General features: G+C 38.6%; 1 protein-coding gene across 1 annotated transcript in view; it reads right to left on the bottom strand.

Annotated features, from left to right (window-relative positions):
* The window catches only part of ANK2 (ankyrin 2, neuronal), a 514556-nt gene that overhangs the window by 24009 nt on the left and 473653 nt on the right, over window positions 1-16894 (bottom strand). The window contains exons 38-41 of the mRNA XM_006872258.1: window positions 8844-15071; window positions 7092-7166; window positions 4873-5004; window positions 943-1086 (exon numbers count right to left, since the gene is read on the bottom strand). Coding sequence (XP_006872320.1) covers window positions 943-1086; window positions 4873-5004; window positions 7092-7166; window positions 8844-15071 — 6579 coding nt within the window. The remainder of the gene's footprint in view (window positions 1-942; window positions 1087-4872; window positions 5005-7091; window positions 7167-8843; window positions 15072-16894) is intronic.

Below are 16894 nucleotides of genomic sequence, written 5' to 3'. Positions count from 1 at the left end.
GAGTAGAAGGGCTTCAGAGACTCTACATCTTTATGGGAGTAGATTGCTTCCTTTTTCTCTTAAAGAGTAGCTAATGAGTTTCAACTTCAGACCTTGTGTAACCAAATGTTTTACCCAATGTTTAGCCCAATGTTTAACCTATTACACCACTGTTGTTGTTGATGTTAAGTGCAATAGACTAGGTTCCAACACATCCGAGGAACGGATGGTGAGCTTGGACCACCAACCATGCTGTTCAAACTGCTTTGCTGTCTGGTGCATTCACGCACAGCGCCACACCAGGATTCCATTAGCGGTCCTTTTAAAGCAGAATATAAACACTGAGATTTAGGTGTTTAGATTTTGTGGTAGGAAGATATGAAAGTTTATATCTGATTTTTTCTAATTTTCTAAACAATATGAAGCTTGGTCAGCTGACAATAAATCCAGAAAAAAAGAACTACCGGAAGTTAGAAGGAAAGAAAATAATATGTAAAATAAACATGAGAGAGAGCTCAAATGTATGAGAAATGTTTTGAGAAATCTTAATAGTAAATAATAAGTGGGCGAGCTAATGGCTGAATGTGCCAGTGGACTTAAATACTTTTTGGTGTAGAAGCAAACGTGGGAATACATATAATGTGTAAAACTAAGACTTGGGAATAATCATAGTGAAATTATTGGTAATGATATATTGGTTGTCAGCAGAGAAAAGGGCTAGCTAAAAATAGAGCAGCAAATGCAAGCAGCAGAGGTGCAACCAAGAAACAGAGGCGGACCATCCATGTTGATGGTGAAATGACAAAGAATGAATAGTGGTGGTGGTAGCCAAGGAAATAGATTGGGAAGTTGCAGTATATTGAGGGAAAGAATATAAATGATCACCAAAAACCTATTTTTAAATCCTATTTAAAACAATAAAAAAGAAGAGTGAATCACACACAGAGACACAGAGCAGCTGACCTTCACTATGATCCAGTGTAATGGTCTGTTCAATTTCTGCATAGCTATGAATGATGCGCTCCTGGACAGGTTCCGTGCTGGCCTCCATGAGATGAACAATATCCATTCGGTTGATCTTGGTGAGGCATTCAATAAGGCTGGTATCTTGGAAAATAGGGCAAAAAACCCAAAAATGTATGCATGTAAAAGCTACTCCTTTAAATATTCCCTTTATTTAGATATCTTACTAAACCTTTGATATCGTATACAGAAAACAACCAGAGTCCAATTAAAGGCCTTGTTAAAAATAAACACATAAACAGACATGCACAAAAAATGGTGGGTTGCCAGATAACATATAAAACACTCAACTGAATTTAAGTTTAGTTTTCATATAAAGAAACAAACAAGCAAAATATTTTTTTTTTGTAATTATACCAAAAAGGTATACTAAAACATGCTTATTTATATCTGAAATTCAAGTTTAACTGAATTTCCAGCATTTTTGTTTGCAAAATTTGACAATCCTACCTAGAAGAATGTAAAGAGAAGAAATATTAAGTATGAACTGAGTGCAAATTAAGGGAATCTCTAGTCCCAGTGTGGCGCTATGGGTTAATGCACTGGACTGCAAAGTTGGTTTGAACCACAAAGTGGCAGTTCAAGTTCACCAGCTGCTCCTAGGAAACCCTATACAGGGTCACTGTGGGTCATAGCCAACTCTACATCTCTTAACAACAACAACAACCAGGTAGAATTTCAGAGAAATGAAAGGGAGTGACAAATTCAAACTAGCAGCAGGATAAGACAATATGGTTTGTAACATTTCCCATTTTATTAAAAGTTGTCAGAGTACCACACATAAATCAGTATATGACGTATTGCCTTAACATTTTTCCCACTTAAATTGCTTAGGAGGAAAGGAAGTATTCACCACCCATCTGTCAGTTTGTTGTACTGTGGTGGCTTGCAGGTTGCTCTGATGCTGGAAGCTATTCCACCAGTATTTTATATACCAGCAGGGTCATCCATGGTGGACAGCTGATAGCAGAGCTTCCAGACTCAGACTCCAGAGATGGAGAGGCACTATGGTTAGCCACAGAAAACCTTATGAATAGTAGAGGAACATTGCCAGAGTACTGGAAGATGAAAATGTTATGAATAGAGCAGAACACTGTAAGATATAGTGTCAATATAGGAAAGATAATTGGTTGTAAGATACTCAAAATAAGTCTGGGGAAGGGCTGCCTACTCAAAGCAGAGTTGACAATAATGACATGAATGGAGTAAAGTTTGGGGAAGTTCATTTGCTGATGGGGAACAACTCAAAATGAAGAGAAAAAGATACAAACATCCATTAATGCACAGGAATAAAATTGACTATATCTGTGGAAAGACATGGTGGAAAAGCCCCCTATCATCAGTCAAAACAAGGCCAGGGACAGATTGCAGAACAGACCATATATTGTTCATATGCAAGTTCAGGCTGAAACTGAAGAAAATTAAAACAAACCCATAAGAACCGAAATATGACCATGAACTTAGAAACGATCTAAATAACAGAGTTGATACATTATACACTAATGACCAAAGAACAGAAGAGTAGTGGGATGGAATTAAGAACAGTATTCAGGAAATAGAAAAAGGTCAACAAAGACAGGAAAGAAAAAAAGATAAGAATGGATGTCAGAGGAGACTGACACTTGCTCTTGAGCATGATGTAGTACTGTGGGCTAATGTGCTGGACTGCAAAGGCATTTGAACCACAAGGTCAGAGGTTCAAGCTCACCAACTGCTCCTTGAAAACCCTAAGTCGGATTGCTATGTGTCAGAATTGACTCGACAGCACTTCAGAACAACAACCTAGAAAAGCTAAAAGAAATGGAAGAAATAAGGAAATAATATAGTGGAACAAACATTTTCAAAGGCAGCTCCAGAAGATAAAGTCAAATATTACAATGAAATGTGCAAAGACCCAGAGTTGGAAAACGCAAAGGGAAAAACACTCAACATTTCTCAAGCTGAAAGAATTGAAACAAAAATTCAAGCCTTGACTTGAGATGTTGAAGGATTTTATGGGCAAAGTATTGAATGATGCAGAAAGGATTAAAAGAAGCTAGAAGGCATACTCAGTCATTGTACCAAAAAGAAAGTCGATGTTCAACCATTTCAAGAGGTTGAAGGTATATGACCAAGAGCTGACGGTACAGAAAGAAAATGTCTAAGAGGCACTGAATGCATTGGTATAAAACAAGATTCTGGGAATTGGCAGAATACAAAGATGAAGCACTGGAGGTACTCACTCATCTATACCAAAAAGTTTGGAAGACAGTTACCTGGCCAAACGACTAAAAGAAATCCATATTTGTACCCATTTCAAAGAAAGATGATCCAAAGGAATGTACAAATCATCAAACAATATCATTAACACCACATGGAAATAAAATTTTTCTGAAGATAATTTAAAAATAGTTACAAGAGTACTCCAACAGGGAATTGCCAGAAATTCAAAATGGATTCAGAAGAGGACAGAGAACTAGGAATATCATTGCTAATGTCAGATGGATCTTGGCCAAAGGTAGAGTATACCAGACAATTGGTGACTTATGCTTTATTGACTCTACAAAGGCTTTTGACTGTGTGTATCATGACAAACAGTGAGAAGAATGAGTATTCCAGAAGACATAATTGTGCTCATAAAGAACCTGTACATATACCAACAGGCAGTTGTTGGAACAGAACAAGGGAGTATTGCATGGTTTAAAATTAGGAAAGGTGTGCACCAGAGTAGTAGCTTTCACTGTATTATTCAATGTGTGTGCTGAGCAAATAATCTGAGAAACTGGGTTATATGAAGAAAAATGTGGCATCAGGATTTGAGGAAGACTCATTAACAACCTGCAATATGCAGATGATGCAACCTTGCTTGCTGAAAGTGAAGAGGACTTAAAATAGTTACTGATGAAGATTAAAGGCTACAGTCTTCAGTATGGATTGCACCTCAATGTAAAGAAGACAAAAATCTTCATAATAGGACCAATAAAGATAAATGGAGAAAAGACTGAAGTTGTCAAATACTTCGTTTTGCTTAGATCCACAATCAACACTCATGGAAGCAGCAGTCAAGAAAACAAATGACACATTATATTGGGCAAGTCTGTTGCAAAAGTATTGAAGAGCATGGATGTCAGTTTGAAGCTTAATGTGTGCCTGGCCCAAACCACAGTATTTTCAAATGCTTTATGTCCATGAGAAAGCTGGACAAAGAATAAGGAAGACCATAGACAAATTGTTGCATTTGAATTATGGGGTTTGAGAAGAATATTGAAAGTACCATAGATTGCTAGAATAAACAAATATATGCTGGAAGAAGTGCAGTCAGAAGGCTCCTTAAAAGTCAGTCAGGATGGTGAGACTTTGTCTCTCATACTTCAGACATTATTATTGAGAGACACCAGTCCGTGGAGAAAGACATCATGCTTGGTAAAGTGGAGAACAGCAAAAAAGAGGACTTCTCTCAATAAGAGGAATGGACACAGTAGCAGCAGCAGCAATAGACTTAAATGTAATAATAACTGTGAGGATGGTGCAGGATTGGGCAGTGTTTCATTCTGTTGTGCACAGGGTTACTATGAACCAGAACTGACTTGATGCCACCTAACAACAACAGCAACAATGGAAGCAGGAGTTGAGGACAATCAACTGTCCATAAGTCAATTTAAGCAATTTTGTTCATTGTCATATTTAGAATATTTTAGGAATTTGATAGCATTCCTTTTATTACATTTTTCATGAAACATGTATATTTTTTAAATGTCTAAAGCTTTCCTTAATTGTCATAGTTTTACTCCAGACTGATGTATAGTTTTCTTTTCTGAATTTGCAACAATGTCATTAATGAACAAGATATTTCATTAGTGTAGCACTTTTTACATTTACTTTTCCACCTACCTGTAGCATGTTTTCCATCTCTTTCTAGCCAGTACTTCAACAGTGCATGACTCTGGTCTTGGAGGGAGTTGGGGTTCTCAATTCGAATTTGATGAATTTGCTCCTCAGTGAAATCTAGTTCTCTTGCTAATTCTAGAAGAAAAATACAAACAAACAAACAAATAATACTCTATAAACACATTAACTTCAAAATGGAAGTCTCTAACCCTTGTTTTGTGATTTTGTAGATGATGTTCTCTTTGTGTGGCTGTGGATAATGGAATTCTTTTTATCTTCTTTCTACTTATATATGTCTTTGTTATTTTAGCACTGTTTTGGGAGGTTTACTGAGTATAATAAAGTCAATCATTACCAGAGCAGAGAGAGTAAGAAGATGCAGTGATGACAGAGTAACTATAATTCAGGACATGTATTCCAAAATGCAAAAGACTATCAGTATTAGCATATATTCTTATTCCACGACAAATGATAACACAAAACTTGGTGATGTCTGGAAACAGGAAGAACAGACAATTCCTTACTTTTAATTGTGTTAAGTGGCATTTTTTTTTAAAAGTCCTGTTTCTGGATACTTGGAAAAAATATTGCATTTTACTATACTATAGTGGTTGGAGAAATTCTATCTTTCTTTAATTTGTTGCCACACAAATAAAAAGGTTAGGAAAGCACTATCTGGCTTGGGAAGCAGCCACAAAATTCTTCCTTTTTGATATCATTAAAAGTCTATATGGATGTTTATACACTGTGGTGTGTGTACAAATGAGATGATCTTTTTACAAGTCAATTTGACAATATCTTTCCAAATGAGGTATATATTATTCTTCCATACAAAAATTCTATTTCTAATAATATGCTCTATAGACATATTCACAAAATATGCCAGTGGATAAGGACACTCATATCTAATGATAGGAAACAACCTAAGAAGCCATCAATAATAAAGACCATTAATAAAAATATAGCACACTCATACATTAGAATATTAAATTGTTCCTAGTCCTGGTGTGGCACTGTGGGTTAATGTGCTTGGCTTCAAAGTCAGTTTGAACCACAAGGTTGAGCGTTCAATCTTACCAGTTGCTCCTAGGAAACCTTGTACCGGGTCGCTATGGGTCAGAACCAACTCGATGGCACTTAACAACAACAACATTCATCACTAAATCTTTTAGAAACTAAGGAGAGAAAAGTGTTTGTTAACTTGATACTACTTGCCTCACTGAAGTAGTAACAAGTTATATATAGGTAGTCAGATTGGCAAGCCTATTTTAACATGTTAAACCACAGCTAAGATAATGGAATGCTGTTGTTAAGTGCCATAGTGTGTCAGTTCCAACTCATAGCGAGCCTCTATAGGGTTTCTGAGAAGCAGCTGGTGGGGTTCAACTGCTGACTTCGCAGTTTGCAGTCCAGGGCTGATTCTACAGTGTTACAAAACCTTTCATTCATGATTTGTAAATGTTTGTTGTTTTTGTTGTTGTTGCTAAGTGCCATCAAGTCAGCTTTGACTCATAGCAACCCTCTATAGGGCTTCTGAGGAGTAGCTGGTGAGTTTGAACAGCCAACCTCGCAGTTCAAACCAACCTTGCAGTCCAGCGCATTAACCCACTGTTCCACACCATGACTCCTGATTTGAAAATAAGCCATATTTATCTAATAATTCATCTCAATGGACTAAATGGTCTGTCATATTTTAGAACTTCTTTACTTAAATATTCTCATTTCTGAAAAAATTAGTAAGCATTTCATTATTATATGTTTCAACAGCCACTAAAAGCACTTTAACATTCTTTATACATGATGATTTCTGATATTGGTTATGCAAAATAAGAAGCCCTTGTGAAATTCCTAATTAATTAAATGTATCACAGTCCTAGGAAATAATACCAAAAATTGTTCTGTAACACAATTACATTCCAAAGTTTAGACATAAATAATTTCAAAGGGGGCTGGTGAGGAATGATGCCTTCTCAAAATGTTCACATCTGAAGTTCTATTATTTTAAATTCCAGAGATACTGAAAGACTTGAAATGGGCCATATCATTAGTCAATGCAGACTGAGTTTTCTAATCTATACTTTACTATTTGTTTCATAATTCCATGTGTCTTCTCCCCAAAATGGAAACAAAACAAAACAAAACAAAAAAACAGCCTTTTTCATTGTTCAAGATATTTTAAACCAGGCTGGTTTTGTTGGGAAAATGGCTCACACTCATTTTACCTGTCCAGCTGAAGCCAAGGTGATCAGCAATATAGGCCAGTCTTTCCTCGATTCGTTCCTGCTCATCCTGTGGATCTACAGAAGGTCAAAAAACAGAATGCCAAAGGTTGTCTATGACAGGACCATGGTACTGATTCATCCAAAGAAACGAAGTCACGTGTCCAAACCAAATATTTCTTAGTAGTACAAATTATGTTATATTTTAGGTCATATTTAAGCTGTGTGTTTGCCTAATTTCTGGCATGGAATGGGGAATAAACTTCATATGAATCATGAAAACCATTTGCTTCCATATCTCTTTAATCAAGACTAGCATGAGTTGAAATGAACTCAACGGTAATAGGTTTGGTTGTTTGCTTTTAGTTACTTATCATAAATCTCAGATTCCTAATAAGCTTAGGAATTTCCTCTTAAGGATACAGAGTGAATACTGCCCACCAGAAGATAATCTCTGGCTCATCAAATGCTAGAGAAATCCTAGATGGAGTACAGAAGTGAAATAGCTTTCTATGCTCTCCCATTTTTTGCCCACGGAGAGCATATCACTTCCAGGATATGTCTGAAAGAAATAATTTCCAATATTCATCAGAGGCGTAGATCATGGGTTAATCAAGTCTATCAAGACTTAGTCATGGTTGGCAGAAACAATAATTGTCCTGATTCTCCTGGTTTGGGAGGCAGGGAGGATACAATTTTGTATAGGAGTGATCTTCAAAAAGTTCAAGCAAAAATAGAATGAAAAGATACTGGATTTTTTCCATGAAATTTTTGAAATCCTCTCACATTTCTTTGTGTATGCTATATTATGTATATATCAATCTATATACATTTATTTCTTTGGGGTAAAGTTTCTGCCTTCTTGATAACAGATAGACTATTACTAGCTTCTATAAATTACAATCTTTATACCTACAATGACTAATGGGCAGCATTTTAGATCACAGCATCATGTAATTTTTTGATAATGGAAATTTAATAAAAATAGTCTTTACTGTAGAGATATTGGAAGACCAGAGACTACTTTTCAAAGTCGTCTATGGTTTTCTTGTTTAGAATTCAAAGGGCAATCATCCCTTCACAGTCAATTAAAATCGTGCAAAGTTTGAGTTTTTGTTGTCTGCAGCATCTAATTAGAATACACTCTCCATACATCTACCACATAAACGACAAACATATTTTTTACCTTATGTTTGTTTGTTTAAAGTGTTTACCAATGGTATCTGAAATTCAACCTTTCTGAATCAAAAACAGATCCACAACAATTGGAATTTTATGATATGTGAAATCTTCTCAAGCAAATGGCTTCCTAATGATTACAAAATTGCAAATACTAATTAAAGTTTGCAAAAGATGAAAAAGCAATGAATCCTCATCCTATGGGGAAAAAAAGTCAATACATTCATGTGCATAAACAAAAGTGCTTAACTTAAGTTAAGCCTGGACTTCAGAACAACAAAACTCAAAGCTTGCATGGCCTCACGTGCAGTGGCTAGAAAAAGGCAAGATCACATTGCCGGTTTATCATGTTTATGTTTTTCCATAAGCATTCTCATTACTCAATCTTGAGATTGTTTTCATAGACAAGATTATACAAAGAAAGCACAAAACATAAAAGGCTTACACAACAAACACATTAACCACCACAGAAAGCTTAAAGAAAATGAGACATAAATCACCAAATAAAACAAACAAAAGAACGATATCAAATTTATGACATGCGTAGCACAGGGAATCCCAGTGGCTGGCAAATACCTTCAACATGGTCATGGCCATTTTCATCAGGGATGCGCTCAATCAGAGTCTCAATGGACTCATCCCAAATGGGCCTTGTGTCAAAGATGTCCTCAGGAACTGAGTGCTCGGTTTCAACCGGTGGTAGATTCTCAATTACTGAAACTTCCAGGGCGCTACTACTCTCATCATCTGAAACTAATTCCTGTTCCCTTTCTGATTGTGTAAGTCTATCCACTAACTTGGAAGCCTCATCACTAATCTCCTCAAAGAATTCTATGGAGTTTCTGTAAAGGTCAAAGAAATGTTCCTTACTTTCTTTTGTGGGGCTCATGCTTCCTCTGCAGGAAGATGTGGTGTTTCTGCTCTTAACTGGCAATCGAGATGAAAATACCTTTGGTCTTGTTGCCCCTTCTTCTGATTCTAACTCAAGCTCCCCTGCCTCCTCTCTGCTCTCTGTTTCTGCCTCAGTGTAACTTCTAGTGTTTACTGGAGATTTGGTTTTTGAGTCCAAAGCAATAACATCAGATTCAGATTTGCTTCTACTATCTGGTGTTTTGCTTGTCGTGTCTATTCCCTGAAAAGCCACTGTCCTCTGGAGAGATGAGTCAAGGTCTGAAAGCTGCTGCTCGGCTCTTTGGATGGGTGCTTTGACGGGGATTTTGGACTTTGGTTTTGTTTCATCGTCCTTACTTTCATCATCATGACTGTGCAGAAAATCTTCAGAAAATGAACTCTCGTACTCTGAAGATGGAGGTGCTGATGTTGAAACGGGTATAGTCCGTATAGGTATTTTGGATTTGCTTTCAGTAGAAGGCACATTCTCCATGGGTGCAGTAGGGATTTCGATCACAGATTTCTGTTCTTCTGGGGAAGAATCAGGAGAATCATCATCCCGGTCTGAATATACAGATCTGGTGACTGTGGAAAAATCTAATTGTACTTGTACAACTGGTTCAGGGGAGTCAGGGCAAGATGTCTGCTTCATATTGGATGCAGGAGGTGCATCACCCATTTGCACGGTGGTGGTGAGGTCCTCAGTGCCTGCAGAAGTGGTCTCTTTTGTTGATGTTTCAAGAGAAGCTGACATCCCCACTTGGGAAGTAAGCTGAGCATCTGAGGCAGATATTTCACCTACTTCCTCACTCGGGTCAGCTTCATCATCTACTGTTTCTTTTGTTTCTGAAAGTGCTAGTGACTCAGCTGATGTCCCCAGCTGTGGGGGCTCAGTCTTAGAGGCCCCTTCTTTCATATCTTCAGAGAGGACATCTTCCGTGGATTCTTGTCCAATTTGGAAAAAGTGGAAACTTTCATCTGCATAGGACCTTTTGGTCATATCAATGGCCCCACTTCGAGTCATCTCAAACAACTTTCCTTCCTGAAAGAGAAATGGATTCTGTTCACTTGTTGGTGTCCCCTCTTCTGTTGGGGTCCTAGCAGGGGTGGTGTCAGGAGTGGTACCCTGTGATTGTCTGTCTACCATCAAACCAAATATCTTTTGCTCTTCCTCTTTCACGCGTGCCTCGAAGGCTTCATCATCTTCACGGATTTCACTCCAGAAATCAGAATCCACATCAGTTTTTGTGATAATGACTTTGCTTATTTGTCCACCATTCACTGTTGAAGCATTTGGCACAGTAGGCTCTACAGATGAAGCAGCTCTTTCTGACTGCATTTCCCACACAGAACTTTCTTGTTTTGATTCAGTGTCCATATTCTGGCTCTCAAAATTAGATTGTTTGCTTGAAACAGTTTCACTTGAGGTGCTTTTCACTACTATGTTTTCAACAGAGGATGTGATGGTAACAGAATACATTTCAGAAGAATGAAAACTTGTGGTGTGTCTCACATCTGTTTGGGTTCTGCTTTCTTCACTAGAGAAAAATGATTGGGAAGGAACATTTTCATAAGGGCTTGTGATTTGGGTATCATAGATTTCATCAATCTCAGCCGGGCCAGACTCTGGAATCTCCATGGATAACCTATCTGTTTGCGTACTACTGTATGCCTCTTCAGTCGGACAATCTGTTGGTAAGCTTTCAAAAGTTTGGTCATTTTTTGTGACCTCCATTTTTATAGCTGAAGGTGTAGAGGATACATCTTCATCTAGTTCTTTCCCTTCAGATACTGGGCCATGAGTTAAAGAGGACAAAGATGAAGAGCTTTCACTAGAGCATTCTACTCGTAGAGATTCCACTTTGGAACAATCAAGCTCTTCATCTTCTGTGTCTATTTTGTGACTATCTTCAAAAGTTAAGGATTCTTTATGGATGATTAGCTCCTCATCGACATCATCTACAGTTGACCTCTGGAGACCTGAACAGACCGGAGTGGCTGAGCTGCTAGGGCTTATAGCCTCACAGCCGTGGCCATCACAGATTTTAGGCTGGTCACTGTCTCTGTTTAGATCATCAGAAGACAGATCTGAACTATTAGTAGATGTATTATGAGTATCTTCAGGCAAATGGGATTCACAGTCTTTTCCATCTGCTGATTTACCTGGCTCTTCTGGAATGTCTTCATTCATCTTGAAAGTATATTGTTTAGAAACTATAGGCTGGAAGTGTAATTCTTCAGGACTGGAATTAGAATCCATGCTAGATGGAAGCGGTGAAGGAGGTTGGACTCGAATAACTGGTTCTTCCAATAGGCCCGAATCAGCACCTTTTTTCAGATGTGTCAGCTCAGGTTCACTTTCTGAGGAGGAAGAAGCCTTGCGACTCTCTGATGTCACTACTACAGGCACATCAGTTTCATCCCCTATAGCCTCCATATGCTTTGGTTCATCCAAGTCTGCTGAACAGTCAGCATCTGGGTCAGAAGATGAAGATTCTTCCTGCTTGGGTTCTTTCCTATAGTCTCTCTTTTGCTTTGCTTCCTGTTCCAGCTCATCAAACATTTTGATTTTGGTTACCATTTTAAACATTTCCTCTTCAGGGGTGAACCTCTTTTTCTCCCCATTTTCTAAGTCATCCTCCTCTGCACATTCGTGAATCACAGCTGGTTTTGGTGTGTTTTGATCTGTGGCTTTGGGTGTGACCTCATAGCTAATTTCTTCCGAGCTGGGTGTGTCAGGAGAAAGGGGGCTCTTCCCTGAGCTCTCCACAAGTGACGTCTGCTCAAGACTGTCATCCTCAGCACTGCCATCAGGGTCGCGGAGCAGTCGGGAGCGCATGGAGGTCACTTCTGTAAAGAGTTCTGCTTTGGTGATGGCTGCAGGAAGGGGGAAGTGACTTGGGAGAATTCCAGCCTTCGTTTTTGCTTCAACCGGGCTGTTTTCAAGAGAATCACGGCAAGGGGATTCTTTCAGAGGACTTGGCTCTAGAGAATCAGGAGTTTTGTGTGAGGAGTTGTCTTCTAGAACAGGACTGGCTTCCAGAGAGTCTTTGTGGCTTACTGTTAATGATTCATCTGCCATAGGGCTGAGCACTTCACTGTCACGACTAGGAAGTGGAAGTTCTAACCCTTGGGGACTTCTGATGGCTCCCTGAGGCTTAGATTCAGTCCCTGAGTCTGTCTTTACAAACACATCAGGCAGTGATGAGGTTTTTGTCTCATTTGAGGGTTCAGTGGTTGTAGATTCTTGAACCTCAGTATCAGTTTGTGTCTTATGAGCTGAGCTACTACTTGTAAGTTGAATTTCATCATGGGAAGCTTCCCCAGTAGGTCCTTTGGGTATTTCTTCTGCTAATGATACACTACCCCTGCCAGGGAAATCTTGCTTGAGGCATGTGTCTTCAGATGGGTCTAGGATGGTCTCAGTTAGAACAGAGGGATCTGTGCCCTCAGGGATTGCAGCATGTTGCTCTTCAGAACCATCACTAATGAATTTGGTTGCGGGATGCTCTTTTTCTGAATGACTTTCTGTTGGTGTTTCTAATTTGGTAGCTTCCTTTGTTTCCCCAATTTGTTGATCACTTTTCTTTAGTGAGAAAGAAAGACTTTCTGGGCTTGTCTCGGGAGTCTCTGCTAGGCCCTCATGTTTATAGCTTTCTTCGGAACTAATCTGAGGGGTCCCGTCCATCAGGCTACCAGATGGGGAATCTGCTATCCCTTCATGCTTTAAGCTTTCAGAACTGCCATCTAAAACATTGTTCTGTAAAGACAGTGCTGGAAGAAATTCATCTTTCATATAATCGAGTGGAAATGTTGTGTTGAAAGGGCTAGTGAGTACTTGGTCTAAGTGAAGCTGTGCCTTTTCAGTCTCGTCATTTAGGCGGAATTGTTGGTATTTGTCATTGTCCTCTAACTCTTGCTTAATGACATCAGAAAAGTCAGTGGAGGTTTTCCTATCTGGGCTGATCTGGAGATCTTCTTGTTCATCAGCGATCTTTTCTTTGGGGACCTCACTCTCTTTGTGGCTTTCTTCTTGGGGTGCTGACTGAACAGGCTCAGATGTTTTGTGACTGAGAGCTTTTTCCTTTTCTGCACCTATATCTTCTCTCTTCAACCCGATAGAGGAAGCTCGTACCACTCTTTTGGAGTCTGTGGCTCCTGTTACTAAAAATCTCTGGCCTCGTTTGATTGTCTGACTCTCTATTTTCTGTGTGTCTCTCTGGGTTATCATCTGAACCTTTTCTCTTTCTACCCGGCCTTTGCCTTTTTCTTGTGGTGGCTTTTGTTTTGCTGATTTGTGCTCAAAGAGTCCAGTCTTATGTTTAGATGGGTCCTGACCTGACTGGAAGGCTTTCATCAATTCCCGAACAGACATTGTCTCCTCAATTCTTTCTGTTTTTGAGGTGGGGGAGACAGGTGGTTGCTTATCTGTTTTGCCTGAAGGTGACACAACCAGGTGCTTCTCAGTTTTCCCAGAAGTTGAGACAGGTAGATGCTTTTCCATTCTTGCAGAGGGTGATACAGGCAATCGTTTCTCTGTCCTTCCGGGTGATACTGGTGAATGTCTCTCTGTTCTCCCAGAGGGTGACGCTGGTGGACGTTTGTCTGTTTTACCTGAAGGTGATACAGGTGCATGTCTTTCTGCTTTTGTAGAAGGTGACCCAGGAGAATGTCTGTCTGCTTTTGTAGAGGGTGATACAGGTGAGTGTTTCTCAGTTTTGTTTGATGATGACACAGGTGCATGCCTTTCAGTTTTTGCAGAGGGTGACACTGGTGAGTGTCTGTCAGTTTTACTTGATGATGACATGGGAGGATGCTTTTCAGTTTTTGCAGAAGTGGACAGAGAACTGTGCCTTTCTGTTTTAGAGGAAGGTGATGCTGGTGTATGCTTTTCTGCCCTCAGAGAAGGTGATCCTGTGGGATGTGTCCTGTGGATGGTCTTTTTTGGCACATCCTCTTTGCCTTTGACTCTGACAGGCAATTTGCTTCGGCCTTTCTGCTCATCTTCCACTCGTTTTTGAAGGGCCTTGACCTTGTCCTTTATGGAACCGATGGGAGTTTCTTCTATCAAAGGAGATGTGGCCTTTGCAGTAGGAAGGGGTTCAGGCGTTAAACCTGGGTCTTCATCTAACGACTCCTCTGAACTACATTTTTTAAGTTCAGCTTTATCTATACCAGTTTGTAAACTTTCCTCCTTTTGCTTCTGCTTTTCTTTTAATTTCCTTCGCACCGGCTTCTTGATTCCCAGGCTTGGTTTGTGCTGTTCCTGTGCACTAGGTGACTCATCTGGGGGCGCAGCTTTCCCTTTATTTTCAGAACTCTTGCTAATAGCAGAAGCCTTACGTTTCTCTCCTGGCATATCTTGAACTGTCTGAGGTTGTATTTTGTGACGACTCCCATATGAATTTAGATCATCAATAAGGTAGTTCACTAACCCAGCTGAGTCTTTTTCTACTTTTACTTTGGCCTCTTTGCCTAATCTGATCTCTACACATGGATATTCTGTAATTTCTAAAGGTGCCTTTTGCTTAGCCTCTTCTATTTCTTCCTCACTGACAATAACCCATTCCTCTTCCACTAACCCTCTCTCTGACTGAGACCTCTCCACACTGCCTTCATCTCTTGTGCAAGTTCCACTTCTCAAGATTTCATTCACTTTCTCTAAGTCCTCTTTAACTCTTTCAACAATCTCAAAAGGCTCTCCTGGCTCTTCCTCAGCCGACTTCACCAGTTCCTTCACTTTAATAGAGCCTGCCTTATCAGACACGTCAGTGGTCAAGATGGCGGTCATTTTGATCAAATCTTGTTTCATCTCAGAAACTTCAGAAAGCAAATCCGGACTTGCTAGAACAGGAACTTCATTTACCAGGTGACTTTTCAGGACAGATGTTTCTGTAGATTCTGTCTCATCATCTTTGATGTGGATGTAAAAACATTGAAAGTAAAATGGAAATCAAAAAGGATATTGGCAAATGTAATCAGGACTGAAACGACACATCGTCTTTTCCTGTCGTGGTGAGGGGTAACAAAATGGGCTGGGAATGGTGGATCCACAAGGTCTCAGGGTACAAGAGCAAAGCAAGGCTAACGGAAAAAAAAACTGAAAAGGAAAAATGAGCAGGAAATAACTTGCTTAATTTTCTCACTATAGCACATCCACACGTACAACAAAGCTATAACAAGTAATCAAGACCCCAAATGCACACACATACAAAAAACCACCAAAAATCAAAACAAAGAAAGAACACAGTGAAATTACACAGAGATATCTCAAGATTGTTAAGATGTTACGTATCAATGTTCAAAAACTAAAATAATAAAATAAACATGAGGAAAAAAAGGAAAAAGTAAAAGCATTAGAAATTGCAGAACGTTGATTTCCTTTAAGAGAAAGCCAGTAGTAGCCAACTGACAGAATAGCTTTTAATGATGTATACACATTTCCTAGTTTTACAAAAATCTGGAATACATGTTATTTCTGCCAATGTGTATAATAAGAATTAAGGAAAATATATCTGAATCAGCTCTACACCGGTCTTTCATCTAAGGGAAATTCACACCTAACAATGAAACAAAGAGTTTTGTGCAAAGAGGCATGATCCTTTCCTTGGAGCAATCTCCTTGTTTAGACATATAACAGACAGACCAAGGAGGGAAATAAAGGAAAGGAAAGAAAAACAACAATAATGACCATCATGATTAAACTTATATGTGAGTCCAAAGTTAAAATATAGTGAATGGCAACCCAAATTAGAGACAGTCACACAAGACACACACACAGTTTATGTAAGCCAAGTTATTTCCATGCAAAGCATCGGTGGAGGAAAAGTGCTAGGAATGGGGCCTTGTTTAGAAGCACTGGCAGGAAGATGGTAAGAAATTAGAAAGAATATGCAAAACATTACTGTGGTGAAGTGTATTTTATTGCTTGGCAAGCCAATATATATAAGATATTATATGTGGTCTTTGAAGCATTAGTGATGGGGGCATGTGCCGTTTCTGGGAGTGGGGTTGAAAAATCAAAGTCATTTATGATTTACTTTTTAAAAGACTTTAAGAAAGAGTCCCTCTAAATGAGTGCTTTTTCAGAGATAATTTTATACCTAGACCAAGATGATTTAATGAATATCTTTATACTAAAAACCAAACGTGAGTTTATATCTGAAGCTTGGTTGATTTTATAACATATAGAAGTCATACAGGAGAATCCCTGGTATTATAGCAATCTGATAACCTTCTTCTTTTCTTTAATGGTTGAGGCACATGAGAAGATTAAGTTTTAATTCCGTTTAGTTTGTATCCAAGGAGAAAATGAAAGAGCCATTTAGACACAATAATCTTAAAGAAGAAAGTGGGAGAATAAAATAAAATCTCTTGTAAGAGGACTCAATGAAGGCAATGATATATCATATAAACAAAAATGCCTTCTCTTGAGAGAACCAGTAATTTCTGGGAAGATAAAGGTTGGGAATACATATACATAAAAATGTATTTAAGTAATTTATATGAATGAAAATTTGTTCAGTTATATAAACCAATAAGCACAGTCAAATTTTCAAATATTTCAATCTGAAAGATGTTTTGACAGGAAAGTATGGAGACATTCAATTGAAAGTATTATAATAAACTCATAGTACATTACATTAGGCTAGTGTATAAAACTTCTTCATGATTATCTCTTGATTGTATGGGGTTAGATGACCATATTAAATATAACTCTAAGTTTTTTTTTTTTT

This window comes from Chrysochloris asiatica, unplaced genomic scaffold (assembly GCF_000296735.1).
Source record: "Chrysochloris asiatica unplaced genomic scaffold, ChrAsi1.0 scaffold00188, whole genome shotgun sequence".
Taxonomy (NCBI): Eukaryota; Metazoa; Chordata; class Mammalia; order Afrosoricida; family Chrysochloridae; genus Chrysochloris; species Chrysochloris asiatica.
Note: the sequence above shows the minus strand (reverse complement) of the source record. Positions and strands in the feature narration are given on the sequence as shown.